Source organism: Desmodus rotundus, chromosome 4 (assembly GCF_022682495.2).
Source record: "Desmodus rotundus isolate HL8 chromosome 4, HLdesRot8A.1, whole genome shotgun sequence".
Lineage (NCBI taxonomy): Eukaryota > Metazoa > Chordata > Mammalia > Chiroptera > Phyllostomidae > Desmodus > Desmodus rotundus.
This window is the reverse complement of record NC_071390.1, coordinates 66,804,287-66,823,700: the sequence shown is the minus strand read 5'-3', so window position 1 is coordinate 66,823,700 and position 19,414 is coordinate 66,804,287. Positions and strand designations below refer to the sequence as shown.

Here is a 19,414-nt window from a genome sequence, read left to right as displayed (position 1 = left end):
TGACTGAAGTAAAGTGATTCCTTGTCATTATAATTTGCATTTCTCTAAGCTAATATTGAATCTGAGCATCTCTATATGCCTATTAGCCTTTCAGATTTTCTCTTCTGCAAACTGAGTATTCATAACCTCTACTTATTTTTTCTTGCCTATCTTTTTCTTGTTGCTTTGCAAGAGTTTATTCTAGAAACTGTTCCTCTGTTGGTTTTAAAATTGCAAATTCTTCTCTCAATCCATTTTTTAATAAATTAGTTCATAATTTTCTTTTTGTCACAAAAACATTATCATGACCATTTTCCATGTTGCTAAAGATCTTTATTTTTAATGGCTGTGTGGTGACTGTAGAGCCATATTGATCATTAATGTAACTAAACTCCTACACTTACACATTCAAGTAGTTTCCAATTATTTGTGGCTATGAGCAACACTGTAACATTAGGCTTTGTGTTTATGGCTGTCCACATATTCATGATTAAATAACAGGTTATGACATATTCTCAAATTTCTGAAAGAAAATAGCTGGACCTAAAGGCAGGTAAATTTTCCAGGCTCTTGACACATTTCTAAACAGTTTTTCCTCTAACACCCTATCAGTGTACAATCCTACCAAGAGTGTACAAGAGTTTACATTTCCTCAGTTACCTTTTTTTTTAATCTAATTGATCTGGTAGGTAAAAAAATAAATGCATCTCTGTTGTTTCTTATTGCATGTTTTGTTATAATGTGAGGAGCTGAGCATACTTCTGTCTGTCTGCAGCTCTGTCCCCTTCAGGAGGCCCAGCAGTGGCTTTCTGGGTCACACCCTACTTGACTGACCAACTCATCAATGAACCATGTCCAAGGCCTCGCCAACACACCACATTTTTAAGATAAGCAGGTAGGAGGACAAGTTCAGCATCAGGTCAGATTGTGAAAATACAGTCCTGGGGACCTGTAGGAGAGCTCAGCTCCTCCCTATGCCTTTAATTGCCCCTGGGAGCCACATATCCACTAAATGTTAGCTCTGTGAAGGAAAACCATTGTGCCTGTATCAGCAGTTGACGCAGTGTAGATACTCAATGAAATGTTACTGAATAAGTAAACAAATAAACCTGTATGCTAATGGCACCCAAATCCCTCTCTCTGTAGCCCAAATCCTTCTTCCAAATAAGTCCTTTTTTCTCATTTCAAGATTTCTACTTGGATTTCCTGCAGACTCTGAAAGTCACTATGTCCCAATCAAACTGCCACCCCTGTCACCCATAGAGCCATCCCTGTCAGGCTGGGCATCCCCACTCACAGAAGGCTATTGGAGCCACACTAAGCGTCATCTCTTATATAAATGTCATTTTGTGGCCACACCTGCAGGTGCTCCCGAACAATTCATTCAATGAACCATGTCCAAGGCCTCGCCAACACGCCACATTTTTAGGATAAGCAGGTAAGAGGACAAGTTCAGCATCAGGTCAGAATGAGAAAATACAGTCCTGGGGACCACTGCTGGGTACTCAGGGGAAATAACAGAGACAGCCTCAGATCTTCTGAAGTTAAGAAGGCTTGTTTATTGGAGTGAAAAGATTGAATAGACAAGAGATTTTTTGAGAAACAAGAATTTCTAACAAGTGGAAAATCTGTGAAATCCCATGGAGAAATGATGTGACTCCGATATCGAGCTATGTCCCCCTCCTGTGCTCTCCCCATCACCCTAAGCCTGCTTGGGTTTTATTTGTAAAAAGGAAGAAAACAGGGAGTAGGGTCTCAGAGTTGTGTGAAGAACAGCAAGAAGAAATGATCCTAACTCATTTCACTGTCAAACGTGCCCTCTATGAGTGCCAGTGCCTTCTCATCCACAGTAAAAAGGGACATGTTGAGGGAGGGTCACTGGGAGCCTAGGGCAGGGCTGGGATTAGGGCTAGGCAAGTGGGGCATTCACCTCAGGCTCAAAATTTAAGGGGGGTTCACAAAAATCTCAGTAGCCAAGTTAATAACATTAGAGTGCAATATTTTTAAAAATCAGAATTAATGCCAAAAAATGCATAATGAACAAAATATCAAAAATTTAAAAGCCACATCCTGGCCTAGACTTCTGTGGATTCTATTTTAATACACAGTGTAGTGGCCATGAGCTGAGGTTTTGGGCCAAATCTAACAGGCTCTGATCATAAGACCGAGGGATGAAACTCATCCCTGACTCAGTGTCCTCATCTGTAAACAGGACAATAACAGAACCCTCAGAGGGTGTCATGCCAATTGAGTCAATGCCTGGCACATGTCATTTTTAGGATTGAGGGATGGGCATTTATCAGTGCCTCCTTGGTACAGACATTTATATGTGTGGCTTCACTTAACCTTCCTACCATCCTGCCTCATCAAAGATATCAGCCTTCATCCACATATGGTACTGAGGTTAGGAGCAGAGAAATGACCTACACAGGGTCCCATTGCCAGCCAGTGGCCAAACAGAGTCCACCACAGTTTGTCTTGGCCTTTGCAGCCTTAGAGCATCACCCAAAACACACACTAGAGGCTGGGCTCCAACAAGGGCTCACCTGCCAAGGTGGAGAGAGGGTCTTGAGACCTGCTTGACCAGGTAACACAGACCAAGGGAAGGCTTACCACCCAGAAAGCTTTCTTGGAGAGGTGAAAGTCTGGGGGAGAGGTGGAGGGGAAGGTGCTTTTGGCAGGACTGAGAACTGGAGGGTGCAAGGGGTTCCAGGTCTCCAGAAAAAGACAAAGCCCTCCACTCTGCCATCAAGCTATTTCCAAGTTGGAGTCTAGCTTGAGGCAGACTAGCATCCCTGCTTTCCTGCAGCCTGCATGAGGCAGCAAAAGACAGCCACACAGGAACCTGCCCACTCATGCAGCCCTGAAGCAAGGGAGCCGTGGGCTGGGTTGGCAGTCACAGGACAGGATCCATGCCCAGCTTGGCTACTTCGATGCCTTAACCAAGTTACTTCCCCTCTCTGAAATTAGATTTCCCCTCATCAAAACAGCCCTGGTTAGCTCAGCTCCACCCTCTGGCCTCTATGCATTCACATTGGGAAAGATGCATGACAGTGATTCAGGGCAGAATGGCTATAGATGCCCGAGTGGGCTGAGAGCTTGTGGGTTCCATGTGCTGAGGGGCATTGTGTACAGGGAACCAGATATGTCTGACCACAGGGGGTTTCCTATGACCTCAGTGGCACCAGAGCTAGGAGTGGCCATGTGGGCCCTAGTGCTCTGGTGTCACAGCCTATCTTTGCTCTGGCCTCCTTCCCACACCCACAATGAACCCCAGTACAGATTTGTATCATCTACACAGCTCTGCTACAGAATGGTTCAAAACACCCAGGGCATCCTGCTTGTAGCTGCCACACTGGAGGGTGACATCTGGAGCCTGAGAAAAGCTTGAGTTGCTGATGTTTGGACTGCTAAACCAATACTCCAATTGACTGTTTCATCCCTGACTTTCTGTGGAGCTTGAAGCTGCTGAGGAATTGCTATGATAAAAGTCAAGATGAAAGTTGCCTCCCCCTTTCTTGTCAGTGTGTGTGGCTGTTCCCCTTTCTGGACTGCACGCCCTAGTGGAGAGGCAGACCTGTTTGCCATCTAAGTCACAGGCCGTGGTTCCCAGACCCCAGGGCTGGGGGAGCCTCTAAACCAGATGACACAGAACAGAACAGCAACTTCCTCTGTTTTCCTTTCCATTCTAAAGCCAGTTCCTCATTGCATATCAGCAGATCCAAACATTCTTGCCCCTGCATCAGCAAGGACCTGGCCTCTACCAGAAGCTCTCAGAGAAAAACATCACAGCACTCTTGTTTCAAAAATTTGTGCAGGGTGGGGATAGGCCTTCCTTCCCTCTTCCCTACCATCTCCTATTAGTAGGAGAGCTTACAAGTTGAAATTAAATTGAAAAGTAGTCAGGTGAAAAAACAGAAGTTGTAGTAACAAGGAAGCTTTATTTACATCTCTACTCCAAAGCCCATTGTAGTTCATCAGAAATACGGAGGGGACAGCAGCATTCTCACTAGGGAATTGCTAATTAAATCCACACCAAGATACCAGGGCATACCTATTAGAATGTCTTTAAAAACAAACAAATCCCATGAAGTGTTGGCAAGGATGCAGAGCAACTACAACTCTCAACCTGTCTGGTGGAAATGCGAGTGGTACAGCCACTTGGGAAGACAGCTGGGCACTCTCTGAGAAAATTAAACATATATCCAGCAATTCTGCTCCTAGGTTTTATTTACCTTAGAGAAATGAAAACTTATGTTCCTATAAAACCTATACATGAATGTTCATACTAGGTCTATTCATAGCGGCCAAAACCTGGAAATAACCCAAAAGTCCCTCAGTGGTGAATGGAACGCTCCTTTGCAGAAAGGAGCCTACTGACCCACACAGCAACATGGATGAATTTCAAAGTCCTTATGGCAAGTGATAGGAGCCAGTTTCAATGGCTACATGTTATCTCAATCTGTTTATTTGATGTTCTGGAAAAGGCAAAATTACAGGGACAAAATAATAGATCAGTGGTTGCCAGGGATTGGGGATAAGAGGGTGGCCACAAAAGGATGAAAGAGACATTTTCTACATAAAAAACAAACATTCTAAGGTTGAAAGCATGTCAATAGAAAAGCTAGAGGCAGAGATTTTAGTCCTTATACCTGTTTTTAGTCAGTACAAAGGGGATACAACTACACAGTGAACTATAGTAATAATTCCACAAGATGAGTGCATACTTTATTGTGGCTCTGCATCCTTATCTCTGCATCATCTCACTTCATCTTCACAACACTCCACAAGGAAGCAAACAGCAGCAGTATTTTACAGGTGCTGAAACCAAGGTTCAGAGAGGTTTAATCTTCCCAAAATGTCCACAATGCAAGTTCTGTATATCCAACTCTAAAACTCATATGCTCCTCCTTATCCACACCCCCATCTTCCTACAACTGTCACAAGTTAGGGAGAGAATCAAAGCTCCTATGAACTTAAGGTACCCTAGGGGCTCATTCAATGGCCTTCCTATTCTCAGCCTTTGTGTTGGTAAAGTGTGGGGACTGCTCCCAGTTCAAGTTCACTTTTCCATCCAATTAAAAAGACAATATTTATAAATAATGATGTTGTCAAATTGGCTGAACTAATGGACAAGGTGAGTAAATTATAAAAAGTAAAATGATAAACAAAAGAATTAAAAGCAGAAGACCAGAGCTTCCGGCCAAGATGGAGGTGTAGGTAGACACACTGTGCCTCCTTGCACAACCAAAAGAAGGACAACAACAATTTAAAAACAAAAAACAACCAGAACTGACAAAAAATTGAACTGTATGGAAGTCCGACAACCAAGATATTAAAGAAAACACATTTATCCAGAGCGGTAGAAGGGACGGAGATGAGCAGCCGGGGCGGAGAGGACTTGCAGCAAGGCAGCAGCTGGTGCACCCAGTGAGGTGGTGGATTGTGGAAGGGGGCAGGCCAGGATGCAGCTAGCAGACCCCACAAGGTGGGGGTTGGCAGACCCTGAGACCCCACATTCGTGCATAGATAAACTGGGAGGAACAATGGAGGAATGAAGCAGAGCTCACAACCCAGGGCTCCAGGACGGGGAAATAAAGCTTCAAACCTCTGATTGAAAACACCCGTGGGGGTTGAGGTGGCAGCAGGAGAAACTCCCAGCCTCACAGGAGAATTTTATGGAGAGACCCACAGGGGACTAGAGCATGCACAAGCCCACCCACTTGGGAATTAGCACCAGAGGGGCGCAATTGGGCCATGGGTAGCAGAAGGGAGTTGCTGAAATCTAGCAGAGAGTGGAGCAAGCGCCATTGCTCCCTCTCGGCCCCTCCCCCATGTACAGCATCACAGCGCAGCAACCAGCATTACCCCGCCCTGGTGAACAGCTAAGGCTCCGCCCCTTTATATAACAGGTGCCCCAAGACCAAAAAAAAAAAGGTCCAAATGAAAGAACAGATCAAAGCCCCAGAAAAAAAATACAGATAAACAATGAAGAGATAGCCAACCTATCAGATGCACAGTTCAAAACACTGGTAATCAGGAAGCTCACAAAATTGGTTGAATTTGGTCACAAATTAGATGAAAAAATGAAGGCTATGCTAAGAGAAACAAAGGAAAATGTACGGGGAACCAATAGTGATGGGAAGGAAACTGGGACTCAAATCAACGGTGTGGACCAGAAGGAAGAAAGAAACATCCAACCAGAAAAGAATGAAGAAACAAGAATTCAGAAAAATGAGGAGAGGCTTAGGAACCTCCAGGACACCTTGAAACATTCCAACATCTGAATTATGGGGGTGCCAGAAGGAGAAAAGGAAGAACAAAAAATTGAAAACATATTGGAACAAATAATGAAGGAGAACTTCCCCAGTCTGGCAAAGGAAATAGACTTCCAGGAAGTCCAGGAAGCTCAGAGAGTCCCAAAGAAGCTGGACCCAGGGAGGAACACACCAAGGCACACCATAATTAATTAGCCAAGATGAAACAGAAGGAGAGAATCTTAGAAGCAGCAAGAGAAAAGGACACAGTTATCTACAAAGGAGTTCCCATAAGACTGTCAGCTGATTTCTCAAAAGAGACCTTACAGGCAAGAAGGGGCTGGAAAGAAGTATTCCAAGTCATAAAAGGCAAGGACCTACATCCAAGATTACTCTATCCAGCAAAGCTATCATTTAGAATGGAAGGGAAGATAAAGTGCTTCTCAGATAAAGTCAAGTTAAAGGAGTTCATCATCACCAAGCCCTTATTTTATGAAATGTTATAGGGATTTATTTAAGAAAAAGAAGATAAAAAATATGAGCAGTGAAAATGACAGCAAACTCACAATTATTAACAACCACACCTAAAACAAAAACAAAAGCAAACTAAGCAAACAACTAGAACAGGAACAGAACCACAGAAATGGAGATCACATGGAGAGTTATCAATAGGGGAGTGGGAGGGGGAGAGAGGGGGAAAGGTACAGAGAATAAGTAGCATAAATGGTAGGTAGAAAATAGACAGGGGGAGGGTAAGAATAGTATAGGAAATGTAGAAGCCAAAGAACTTATATGTATGACCCATGGACATGAACTATAGGAAGGGAATGTGGGAGGGAAGGGGTGGGCAGGATGGAGTGGAGTGAAGGGGGGGAAATGGGACAACTGTAATAGCGTAATCAACAAATATATTTAAAAAAATAAAAAATAAAAGCAGAAGACCAACAGATTATTTACAATGGCAAAAAGGTATAAACAATTCAAATTTCCATCAACAGATAAATGGATAAACAAAATATGATCTGTCCATACAATGGAATATTATTCAGCCTTAAAAAGGAAGTAAGTTCTGACACATGCTACAACTAGGATAAAACTTGAGGACATTATGCGAAGTGAATAAGCCAGTTTCAAAAAGACAGATAATGTATTATTGCACTTATATATTGCACTTATACCTAGAATAGCCTAATTCATCCAGACAGAAAGGTGATTGGTGATTGCCAAGAGTTGGAGGGAGGGGAGAATAAGGAGTTAATGTTTAATGGGAACAGAGTTCCAGTTTTGCAAGATAAAAAGAGTTCTGGAGGTGGATGGTGGCACAGCAATTTGAATATATTTAATGCCACTAAACTGTGCACTTAAAATGGAAAATTTTATGTAATGTTTATTTTTCCACAAGTAGATAGATAAATGTGTGTTTAAAGAAGAGGATGCAATTCCTCCAGTTTGATGACTATAATAAAGTAATAAAAATAACAACATCTATTGAGTTCATACTCTGCCTTGAACACAGTGCACAGTGCTTCACATATGTAACTAATTTAATTCTCCCTGAGTCCTATGGCACAGGGACTCTAGTGTCTATTCTGACCTCCCTCACAGATGAGGAAACAGAGTCACCATTGAATCAGCAGCATTCCCAGTATAACGCACCTGGTGTTTTCAAAGGTGGGACTGGAATACCCCTTTGGCCCAAGACATCGGTAAAGATTTGCTACACACACAGCTATTATGGATGAAGGAGGAAGAATCAATTACAGAGGTTCTGTGTCCACACTTGAGTTAGCTCTGGCATGCGAGGACTGACATGGTATGGAAGAGGAGATGAAAATGAGACAGCAACAAGATCGGAGGACATAGGAGACAGAAGTGGCTTCAACAACATAGGCTCCAAGAATTTATAGAAAGTGGGCAAGAGCATTGAATTCCTATAGGATAGGGCCCAAGAGTGCAGTCCATAGAACACTCAAAGGAGTAGAGTAGAGGGTAAACTTGCAGACTAACATGAGTCTTGAGGTTTCCATGGGGTTTTGTGAGGAGTTAACAGGAGGTCAAAATAGTCTGAGAATTTGCTTTGACAGGCCTTGCCTGGCATGACAGCCAGCCTTCAGTTAGTGCTGGAAGGCCAACGGTCAAGACCTTCACCCTACAATCTGCCCTCTAGGAGAAGGAGTTTCTGAAGGCAGTGGTCTTGACACTTAGACATATATCAGCTTTGCCTGAAATTATTAAAACCCATATTTCTATACCCCACCCTCAGAATTTCTGATGCAGTAGGTCTGGGGTATGGTCCAAGAATTTGTATCTAACAAGTTTCTAGGTGGTACCAAAGCATCTAGTGCAAGGGCCACACCATGAGGACCACCAGGGGCCACATCTTGAGGACCACCAAGGGCCACCAGGGGCCACATCTTGCGGACCACAAGAAATCATGCCCTGAGAACAACCAGTGAACACACCTTGAGGACAGCCTGGGGACACACATTGGGGAACTACCAGGGGCCATGCTTTGAGGACCACCACCCAAAGAGATGCCTTGGAGAGGGCCTTGGGAATCAGAAATGTCTTGTCATCTAGTTGTTTTTTTTATTGTTATTCAGTTACAGTTGTCTGCATTTTCTCCCCATCCCTCCACCCCACCCCAGCCGAACCCACCTCCCTCCCCCACCACCACCCTCCCCCTTGATTTTGTCCATGTGTCCTTTATAGTAGTTCCTGTAATCCCCTCTCCTCACTATCCCCTCCCCACTCCCCTCTGGCTATTGTTATCTAGCAGTACTGCAAGCCCCATGTAGGCAAGCTATTCTTAGGAGCTATGCTCCCGGGCAAGAACAAGAGCATATGCAGGGGACAGTATGGTGGAGGCAGTCGGGAAGACAGAAGCCCCGCAGATGGGGTCTGGGAGGGCAGAAGAATGCTCAGTGCCAAAGGTGCCCTGAGGGCTCCAATGCATGGCTCCAGGACAAGAACTAGGGCTTGGCCAGAAATCACCTTGGTGTTGCCCCAAACCCACCTCAGTTAGAAGTGTCCCCACCTCCTGCATCAGCCAAGGGCTGAGTGCTTGCAGGCAGACAACAGTAGAGCCCAGTGCCTCACATCCTGCCTAAAATGACTCAAGAGAGAAAGAGACAGCTCAGGTTTTTTCCAGAAGTTCAGGAATTCCCCTGAAGACTAAGATGGGGACTGCAATTGTCAGGAACCAGGTAGGTTGAGGGTACCTCCCACAATACTCAACACTTCCTTTTTCTGATTCCCATCCATGCACTTCTGGCCCACACATACCTCTGTGGTTTTTGCAACATTAACAGAATGTAGGAACTCACAGTGGCCTGCAGAAGAGAGCCAGTTTTATATCTCGGTATGTGTACTGACTTCCACATGCCAAAAATGTTCAGGGAGCAGTTCCCCTGGGCAGATTCTTGAAGCTCAGCTGCAACTGTGCTATAACCATCAACATTAGGACATGGGTTTGTGATAACACAGGTAACAAGAGACCCAGCTCCAGTAACTGCGGCCTCTCCATTGTGGGAGCCAATGCATGGCTCAGTCTCTAGTAAGGAAATGCTGCTTATGTAAGAATGTCCACAACCACTTTGTAAAGATATGATTGTCTACTATCTATATACCTGAAATTAGTGCAAAATAATATTGTAATAATGTAAACTGTAATAAAAAAATTTAAAAAAACTTTAAAAAAAAAACAATGTCCATAACTAAATGAGAATCTATTAGCCGAGCCATCAATGTTCTCTAATCTTAGAAAACTTACACAGCAGGCATCACTGTTCCCATTATATGGATGAAAAAGCAAGACTCAAAGAAACTGAGATTCAGAGAAAATAGGTTACTTATCTGAAATCAAACTGCTAATAAGCCTCAGAACCAAGGTCAAACCCAGACTATTCTGACTCCAAAGCTCCAAACCCCCTTCTCAACTCCTGCTTGGTTTGATACATGTGATAAGAATAAACCCCAGGAAATACTTCAGGGGGCCCTGGCTGGTCTTACAAAGTTATTGCTAACCCCTGGCAGTAGGAGGTCAAGAGCCTGGCCTGCTTTCTGGCTCCAGTTCACACCACAAACAAGGAGTAATAGAACAGGACCCTGTGGTCTTGTCATTCCCCCGGGAACAGCTGATACCTGAGGGCCACCAGGCCAAGATTTTGTTAGTCTGGGCACAAAGTAGACACCAGATGACCAGTCACTCCTTGGGCTGACACCGGCTGCATATGCAGTGTTAGTCACTCAACCTCCAGGGCTCCTCATCCTCCAATCCCAGGAGAACTGAAACCACTGGGAACTTTGCAGCATCCTTTACATTTCTCAGGCCACTTGTTAAGATGTGAGAAATGAAAAAAGATTTGCAGCATTGGTTAGTTGACACTGTTGTCCTGTTTAGCTTATTAAATTTCAAGTATAATTTGGTCAGAAAATATACACAAAAATCACTAAACTTTTCATTGTATCTAGAAGAATATATTCCTGGCTTTTAAGGAATTAAATATCTCTTAATTCTCATGGAATTAATTACTAAATCAAAGAATTAACTCTTAATTCTCACAGACAAAAGAAAGCCTACCAAAGTGAGAGCACAAACCACCTCCATCACACATAGACAAATAGTCTTCTTGCACTCCTCTCCTATGCCAGGCAGAACTAGATCCAGAAAACTCTGCTTTCGGGTTAATGAGAAAAGAGACACTTTCAGACGAAACTTTGCACATGGTGCTTTTTCACAAAAGTGCAGAGCAAGGAAACAGTACTGGCAATGGGAGGCAGGTCCATTAGCCCCTGGGCTGAGTTTCTTTGCCTCTATGTGACTCAGTCCCCACCTGTACCATCAGGCTCCTTAAGGGTCTAACAGTGAAGGTCTACTTTTCAAATTAGACTCATGTTGAGACCTTCAAGCTTTTCCCCTGAGACCTACATATTTGTTTAACCAGAATGAATCTGGCAAAACTCTTGATGTGTCAGGAATATTTTTAAGCCAGACCTAATTCTTCTACATGCCTAGGAGATGGGAAGTAGCACCCAAGGAAATTCAAAAAGAGGCAAGGAGCCTCATCATACTACACAAGTGAGTGAGGCAGGTTCTCTAGGTGCCTGCCCTCTGTGGGGGTATGACAAGTGCCACCCCCACTGCTTCTTCATCTCTCTCCCAGCCTTGGCATACAGGCCTCTCTGCCTCCAGTTGCCTCCCACCCCACCCATGTTTGTCACTTCCTTGCTCAAATGTCTTCAAAAGCTCCCCATGTTCTCAAGGAACATTCCCACATTTTTGGCTCTGAATGGTATGCCCCCCCTCTTCCTCTCCTAATCTCCCACTGCACCCCCAGCGGTGTCTGGCCAAATGAACTGTTCACTTATGCTCTGACCCTTTGCCCTTACTTGGGTGACTCTTCTGCCTGAGATGCCCTCCTTTGACTTCACATGTCCAAATCCCGCTGCCTTCAAAATACAGCTCCAGGCTGCCTCCTGGGCACAGCTTCCCTGATGCCCCAACCAAAAAGGTGACACTCATCTCTCCAGCTCCCAAATTCCCACCACCACTGGCCCCATCTGTGATTAGAAAGCAGCCACTACCAGTATGTGACAGCACTTCACAGTTTTCAAAGCTGCATCCACCCTTGATCTCAGTAATTACAGCAGGGTGCGTGGGGTTTTGATCATCCCCATGTGCGGGTGAAGAGGGGAGCCTGGGAGTGAAAGTCACCTGTGCGTGGACACGGTCTGTGGAGTCAGGCAGAGTAAAAGTGTATATTTTGCAATTCCCAAATTTACCATTTTTCCAGTAAGTGCCCTATAACTGCGGCGATCAGCACTTTCTACATGTTATTATTATTCATGAATATGCTTTTACTTTCTCATTCCTGTATTTCCTCAGTTCCAAGTTTTGATCAATTATAAAATGCTACTACTATTTAATAAGGTGTGTGTGTGGGGTGGTGTATCATAACATTAAACACGTCAAAAATAAACTATACTGACACATTAAATTGTGTGAGGAAATAGTATTTCTTGCACAGAAGGTGATACTTTATGTGGGTAATGCAAGGGGGATCCCTTTTTGAAAAAGGAAGTAGTAGAATGACTGAAGGGTAACTGCCCTCTGTTCTCCTGTCCCAAGACAAAACTGTGGCCCCATTTCAGTTACCCCCACATGTGTCATTTACATATAAAATGTTTTCTGGAGACCGGTGTGTGAGAGCAAAAACTAAGATAAACTAAGACTGGGTGTTTTCTTCTGGGTGGAGGTGGTGTGTGTGTTCTTTTGAATACGTAGACATTTTCTCATCCTGACGCTCACAGCTCTTTCCTCACCACGGCACTCCTCGGACAGTGGCTGCACCCTGCGCAGCTGCAGCGCAAGTGCTGGATGCCCTGCACTCTGGTGGGAGACTCTGGTGACTGCAGAAGAAAGGAGGGTCTAGTGGCTTACTCCTCCCCCTTTAGGGCTGCAGCACCCCCTTCGTCGCTGTGCTCCTCCCGCTTCTGCAGGATCCTTACTCTCAAGACAGAGACAATGTTTTACCCAGGTCTCCCAGCCTGCTGCCTTCTGCACACGAGGCCACTTTTTCCTTGATCTGGTCCACACTCAAAAGGCCCAAGGGAAAGCCTTACATTAACTCCCAGTATGCTTTGACCAAGTATATAACTCAATATTTTCACGTGTACATATCTTTATTAATCTTCTATGTATGTTACAATATGTGCATGTCCTTTGAAAATCTGATATTGGAGCGCTACTTGGGAAAATTTATTATTACATTGAAAACATAAAAATAAAAAAAGTATCTCCCCCCCTTTTTTTGCATACTACTTTTCACATCCAAGCATACTTTATTTGTAATTGATATATAAACAATTTTAATTGCATGAATCACCCATCATCATATGATAAACATATTCCATGTTGTCCTTTTCCTAAAATTATCAGATTTAATCATCATAAAGCATCTCTTGGTCTGTCTGACATAATTGACTTACTCCCTAATAACTGGATGCTGACGGTGTCTCCATGGCTCCTATGGGCGATGCTGGGGAAAGGACACCCACTCAATCATTTAGTTTCCTGTGAATCATCTGTGAAGATGGATTCTCAAAAGAAAGATTAATAATTGAGCCAAAATGGCAGCTTTCATGCTAGTGCCAAACATTGACTGTTGCTATTCAGAAGTAGTTCCTCAACTCATTAGTAGCAGTCCTCCCAATTGCAAAGGGCACAGGCTTTAACATCAGGTGGAACTTGGTTCAGACTTCAGCTTAATCACTTACTATCTGAGGAAATAAGGACCTTACCTCTCTGAGCCTCCATACTATCACCTGTAAAATGGGAGTAATGAAACTGATTTTGTCGAGGAGATTAAATGAGTTTATAAATAGGGTGCCCTACCCAGTGCCTGGTTTATTGTAGGAACTAAATCCATTCATCTTGCCCTCCATGCTTTCCTTCTCCTTGAAATTATTTCAGACATGAGGCCTTTCACTTCTCTACCTCCCCATCCCTCTTGAACCATGTTCCACACAAAAGCCTCTGGCCATAATACAAGACATCTTCCTCTAAAGGGTGCTGCTCAAAAGAAATATAAAGCCAGTCACAGATTCAAGCCAAATGTGTCATTTTAAATTTTCTGGTAACCACATAATAAATAGGCTACATTAATTAAAACTGTTTATTTAAATATATTTTAAAATATTTTATTTCACCCAATATATCTCAAATACTATCTTTTCGATATGCAATCAATGTTCTTTAACTATTAATGATATATTTCATATTTATTTTTATTGTTTGTAATATCTTTGAAATCAGATGTACATTTTACACTCACAGAACATCTCACTTCAGGCCGCTTACATTTCAGGTTGGGCTACAAGCTACTATCCGGGTAGCCCACAACTAGACTTTGAGACTTAAGCTTTTAACTGATATGTGGATTCTTCAAATGGGACTATTAGCTAAGGATTTAGGAATGTTGTCTGGAGACGTCATTTCAAAGGAAAAATGCAGGACCATTTTGATGGTTTGCAGCACTTGGAGGGAGATAAGTGCAAGGCTTTAGTTGTAAATAAAATGGGTAGCGGTCTGTAGTGTGGCTCAAAGAACTCTGAGGAGCCCATCTTCCTCCTTTCCCTCCTGTACAAAATGTCTCTGCTTTCCCTCCCTGATGGCCAAGCTGCCTTTCTTTTCTACCATGAAGGTCCCTTGGGGACATGAGGAGCCAAGATTTCACTTCTCCACTTAATATCTAATACATATCACCACCTTTGTGTGTTCAAACCTATATTCTGTAATAACCACTACCTTGTATATATGCTTCTTCACCTTGACCCAGCCCAGTAAATGACAACTCCATTTTCTCTGTTGCTCCAGAATCATCTTCAACTTTTCTCTCCCACAAGCTACATTTAAAACATCATCAAATCTGCCCTGACTGGTGTGGCTCAGTGGATTGAGTGCCAGCCTGTGAAGCAAAGGGTCACTGGTTTGATTCCCAGTCAGGGCACATGACTGGGTTGCAGGCCAGGTCCCCAGTAGGGGGCATGCAAGAGGCAACCACGCATTGATGTTTCTCTCCCTTTCTCTTTCCCTTCCCTCCTCTCTAAAAATAAATAAATAAAATCTTTAAATTTTCATCAGATCTGATTATCAGAAAGTATCTAGAATCTCACCACTCTGACCACGTGTAATTATCTCTATTACTATCACTTTTGGGCAAGCCACCATTATCTCTAGCCTGGATTATTACAACAGCCTTTTGACTGATAGCCTTGTTTCTTCCTTTGCTACTCATTGAGAAGCTAGAATGATTCTTTTTTTAAATGCAAATATAAATCAGAAAGAGTGAAAAAATGTATTTTAATGACAACTAAAAAGACATAAAAATATAAAATTCTTAGTAATAAATCTAGGCAAAATATATACTTTTTATAAAGAAAATTATTGAATTTTATTTAAATACTTTAAAGAAGACCTAAATAAGTGTGGGGACAAACCTTTTTCATAAATTGGAGAAGTCATTTTCACAAAGATATCACCTCTTTCCAAATTATATTTCCAATCAAATCTGTACATAGCTTTTTTGTTGAACCTGGAAAGCTAGTTCTAAAATTCATATGAAGGAAGAAAATACCAAGAATGTCAAGACAATGTATGAAAGAAAAAAAAAGAGCTTTTCCCAGATATCAAAGTTTATTATAAGCCTACAGTTAATATTATGTAGTATTGGCAAAGGGTTGTTGTCAAACAAATTGACAGCTTAGAGAACCAGACCCAAATATACATGCCAACCTGATTTACAACAGAACTGTTGTACATGAGTGGGTAAAGAATGGCTCATGATTATCCACATAGGAAAAGCAGAATAAAATACAAAATAAAATACAATGTCCCCCCGTATCACACCACACAGAAAAATGATTTCCAGGTGAGACTAAAGACTTAAATGTGGAAATCAAAATTATTTCTAAATTTTAAAAATAATGTAAGAGAATAATTTTGTAACTTTATAGTGAAGAATTTCTTAAACAGTGCATAAATATGTATCATAAAGAAATATATGGATAAATAAGTTCTTTTAGAATTAAGATATTTGCTCATTAATAGAAATCACAAAGAATATAAAAATACAAGGCACAAACAAGAGAAAAATATTTACAACAAACATACATAAATGATAAAGGATTAGTACCGAATATGTACTGCATTACAATAAATCAACAGAATAAAAGACAGATGACCTCATAAAGATATGGGAAAAAATTTCAGCAAAAAAAAAAAGGAACCCCAAATGACCAAAAACATATAAAAGATGGTCAACCTTAGTAACTGAGGAAATGGAAATTTAAACATAGTTTGATAGTTTTTCATTTTCACTGGATTGGCAAAAATTAAAACTCTAATGTCAAATGTTGGTGAAGATGTGGAGCAACAAAAACTTTTACACATTGCTGATGGGTGGGGAAAAAGATATGATGCTGGTATTATCCAGTCAGGTTGAAGATATATATATATGACCTACCAATTGCACTTCTAGGGCATGTACCCTAGGGAATTCTTGCATGCATACCCTAGGATACATGTGCAAGGAGAGTCCTAGCAGCACATACACGTGCTAGAGCACCTAGCAGCTTATAATAGGAAAATAAAAACCTAGAAACATCCCAAGTTTCCATCAGCAGTAACTTAGAGAAGTATACTGAGATATATTACTATATAAAAGAATACTATACAGCTGTAAACATCAATGAATTAGAGGCCTATGTAACAATATGAAGAAATTTCAGAAATGTAATTTTGAGCTAATTAAGTCTTAAAAGAATATTTAATTCCAATTAACAAAGTTCAAAAACATGCAAGACGAAGTAACATATATTTAGCAATTTAAATGTATGAGGTAAATCTACAAAGAAAATCAAGGGAACAATAAGCCTTACATTTAGGACCAGAGCTTTCTGTGACAAGAGAAGGAGAGGGTCAAGCAAGGGAGTATGTCAAAGGTGCTGATAATCTCTAAAAACACACCAAGGTGGCAGCACACAGGGTCCATGGCACGTTTATTCTTTATACCCTATACACTTTTCCTAAATTTTCTTTTCTATCTAGTCAACATTTAAAACCTTCCCAAATCAGGGGGAATACAATCCAAGTCCTCACACTGGAGAGGAAGGCCCTTCCTGACCTGACCCAAGCCAACCCCTCTCTAGCTGGTCACTGCATGCCACACAACCCTCTGCTACGCTGGCCTCCACCAGGCCTCCACTTCTGCACCTGGGCCTTCTCCATTCCCCTGCCAGAGATCTCTTCAGAAACCCACAAGGCTCAGGCCCTCCCTTCCTTCCAGTCTCCACCCATCAGGCACATACATTCCCAACCTCCTGACCCCCACTCCCCACCTCCTGCTCTCCATCGCACTGTAGCCCATAGCACCAAGCACCACCAGCCCATCACTGACCCTGTGGCCTTTAGTAGTGCCTGGCAGGAGGTGATTTTTAATAAATATTTGTTGAACAATGAAATGGATGATTATGTAGAACATCATATTAAAATTGAAATGCTCTTTGGAAAGGGTAATAACACGTGAAATTCTTAGTAACCAGATTAGCTGCTCCTTACTTCAGAGAGGCTGGGACAAAGGATTGGTTCAGTGTTCTCAAGGTGGGGTTTTGGGGGAGGGGAAGAGAGCAAGTTCTCAATCAACAAGACAGTCCTGCTCATTTAGAAAATGTTGGCATTTCTAAGGCTTAATGTGGTAATTCAGATGAGGAAAGGGAGGCCCAAACAGGCACCTACTTACCAGACTTCCAGGAGTGACCACAGGGCCAGGACAGAGCCAACTGTCTTGGTGACCAGTCAGAAGTGAGCCCTACCGCTCATCAACCTTCAGACGCCTACTTAGGGGCTGGGCAAGGGAGTCTCACAGTCAGCCCACCTCTCCACCCCTGGACAGTTGGTACCACCTCCCTAGGTGCGGCAGGCCTTCTTCCTTAGCAGAATTATGAGGAAAGACCTGACCTGGAGTCGGAGGGTGAGCATTGATGCTAGAGTATGGCCTGTCCCGGCAAACCCCAGGAGTGACAAACACCCCAGGAGACCCAGGCATCAGAGTGGCCCTGACCACAGGTGCCACCCACCCTGCAAAAATTCCTGCTCCTCAGCTCACCTCCACATCCACAAACCCAGACCAGGCACTGGTGGCCACATGCGTTTCCATGCTTAGCTTTCCAGGACGCAGCCAGTAGGCCCCACCCTGACAGACAGGAACCCTATGCCCACCTCTACGTTAGCCTGGCGTGGCCAAGAACAAGGTAACCTACCCAGAGGTGTGTCCATCAGGGCCTGCACACATCAGATGGCATGGGTGCCCCCACATCCAGCCAGAACCCCCCAGGCTTGAGGGAAGAGGACTCGGCCCAGCATCATCAACCTTCAATGGCGTTTCACTATGAATCACTCAAGCTAGGCCTCTGCTCATTTCCTGGAGAAAGGAGAAGTGGGGAGTCCGCAAATGACTGATTCTGCCCACTCCCCAGCCATCAACAAAACTGCTGTAGTTCTTGCGGGTGACTCAGGCCCTGCAGAGAGGGCCCTTAGGGCAGTATAGCTCAGTGGTCAGGCAGTGCTGATGGGGGAAGGACAAACAGGAAAAGCTTGTGAATGGTGTGCAAAGACTTTAGCTCAGTGCTATCAGGAGGGACTTCTCCTCTTCCTCAGCCCCACCTATCTTCTCTGAGCCTCCAATAAAATGACAATGATGATGGTATTTATGTGAATTTAATTAGAGGTGTGTCTAAAGAGCCTCCATGGACACTGCATGGGCCTCCTTTCTGCCAGTCCAGAGAGAGCTTTACACTTACATCCCTTTCTCCATCCTCAGACCTAACTTGCACAACTGATCAAGAGAGTCTCTAAAGCCATATGGCCAACCATGGGTAACACTTGAAGTGATGATGAAAAAAAAGTTTAAATAATAACATACGGTTCTCTGAATCTCAGTATCAATATTCTTCCTTTGGGTTTACTAGGTAGAATCATTCCTATCACCTATTCATAACATCATCCATGTAGGACCAGCCAGCATGTCCATTCAAATACAATGTATCCTTGTGCCACATGAGCATGAGAAGTTGTTGGAATGATTGCCTAACCCTTAAAGATAGCTCCTCACCAGTTTCTACTCACAACCAACTGACCACTTATAGGTAACTATTAATGAAAGGCAACATCACCTGTTATGGGATACCAAATACCTGAGATCTGTTTAAAAATGAAAACACCATTTGTAATGAAACTTCAACGCTTACCAATGCAAACTTGCCAGTAAACAGTGGCCAAAATAGACCTATCTGATTGAACTCCTGGGCCACATGCTCATGCTGACTCCATGGGCAGAGGTTCCAATATATCTGCTTGGGTTTTCATTTTTCATTCCACTGTCCTTGGGTAGAAAGTAAGTGAGAATGGAAGGTGGAAGGGTGCACAGCACAGTAGGGCACTGCAGAGCATCCTGGACGTGCAGTGAGTGTGTGCAGCAGCACAAATACAACCTTGTCAAGCCAGAATGGCCTCCAGTACATTTAAAGCAACAAATTAAAACTCATGGTTATACCAGTTCCAAGATCCACTGTGCTATAGTGTGTACCATTATGGAAAAAATGTTAATTTTCTTGGCAGT

At 43.0% G+C, this 19,414-nt stretch overlaps 1 protein-coding gene across 5 annotated transcripts in view; it reads right to left on the bottom strand.

Annotated features, from left to right (window-relative positions):
* The window catches only part of WDFY4 (WDFY family member 4), a 353,171-nt gene extending 334,980 nt beyond the window's left edge, over positions 1 to 18,191 (bottom strand). For all 5 annotated transcript variants that reach the window (XR_008426691.2, XM_045196058.2, XM_053922799.1 and 2 more), the window contains exon 1: positions 18,057 to 18,191. Coding sequence is in view for 4 of the 5 variants with exons in the window: in XM_045196058.2 (XP_045051993.2) it covers positions 18,057 to 18,072 (16 nt within the window). In the remaining variant the exon portion in view is untranslated. The remainder of the gene's footprint in view (positions 1 to 18,056) is intronic.
* Positions 18,192 to 19,414: the final 1,223 nt, after the last annotated feature.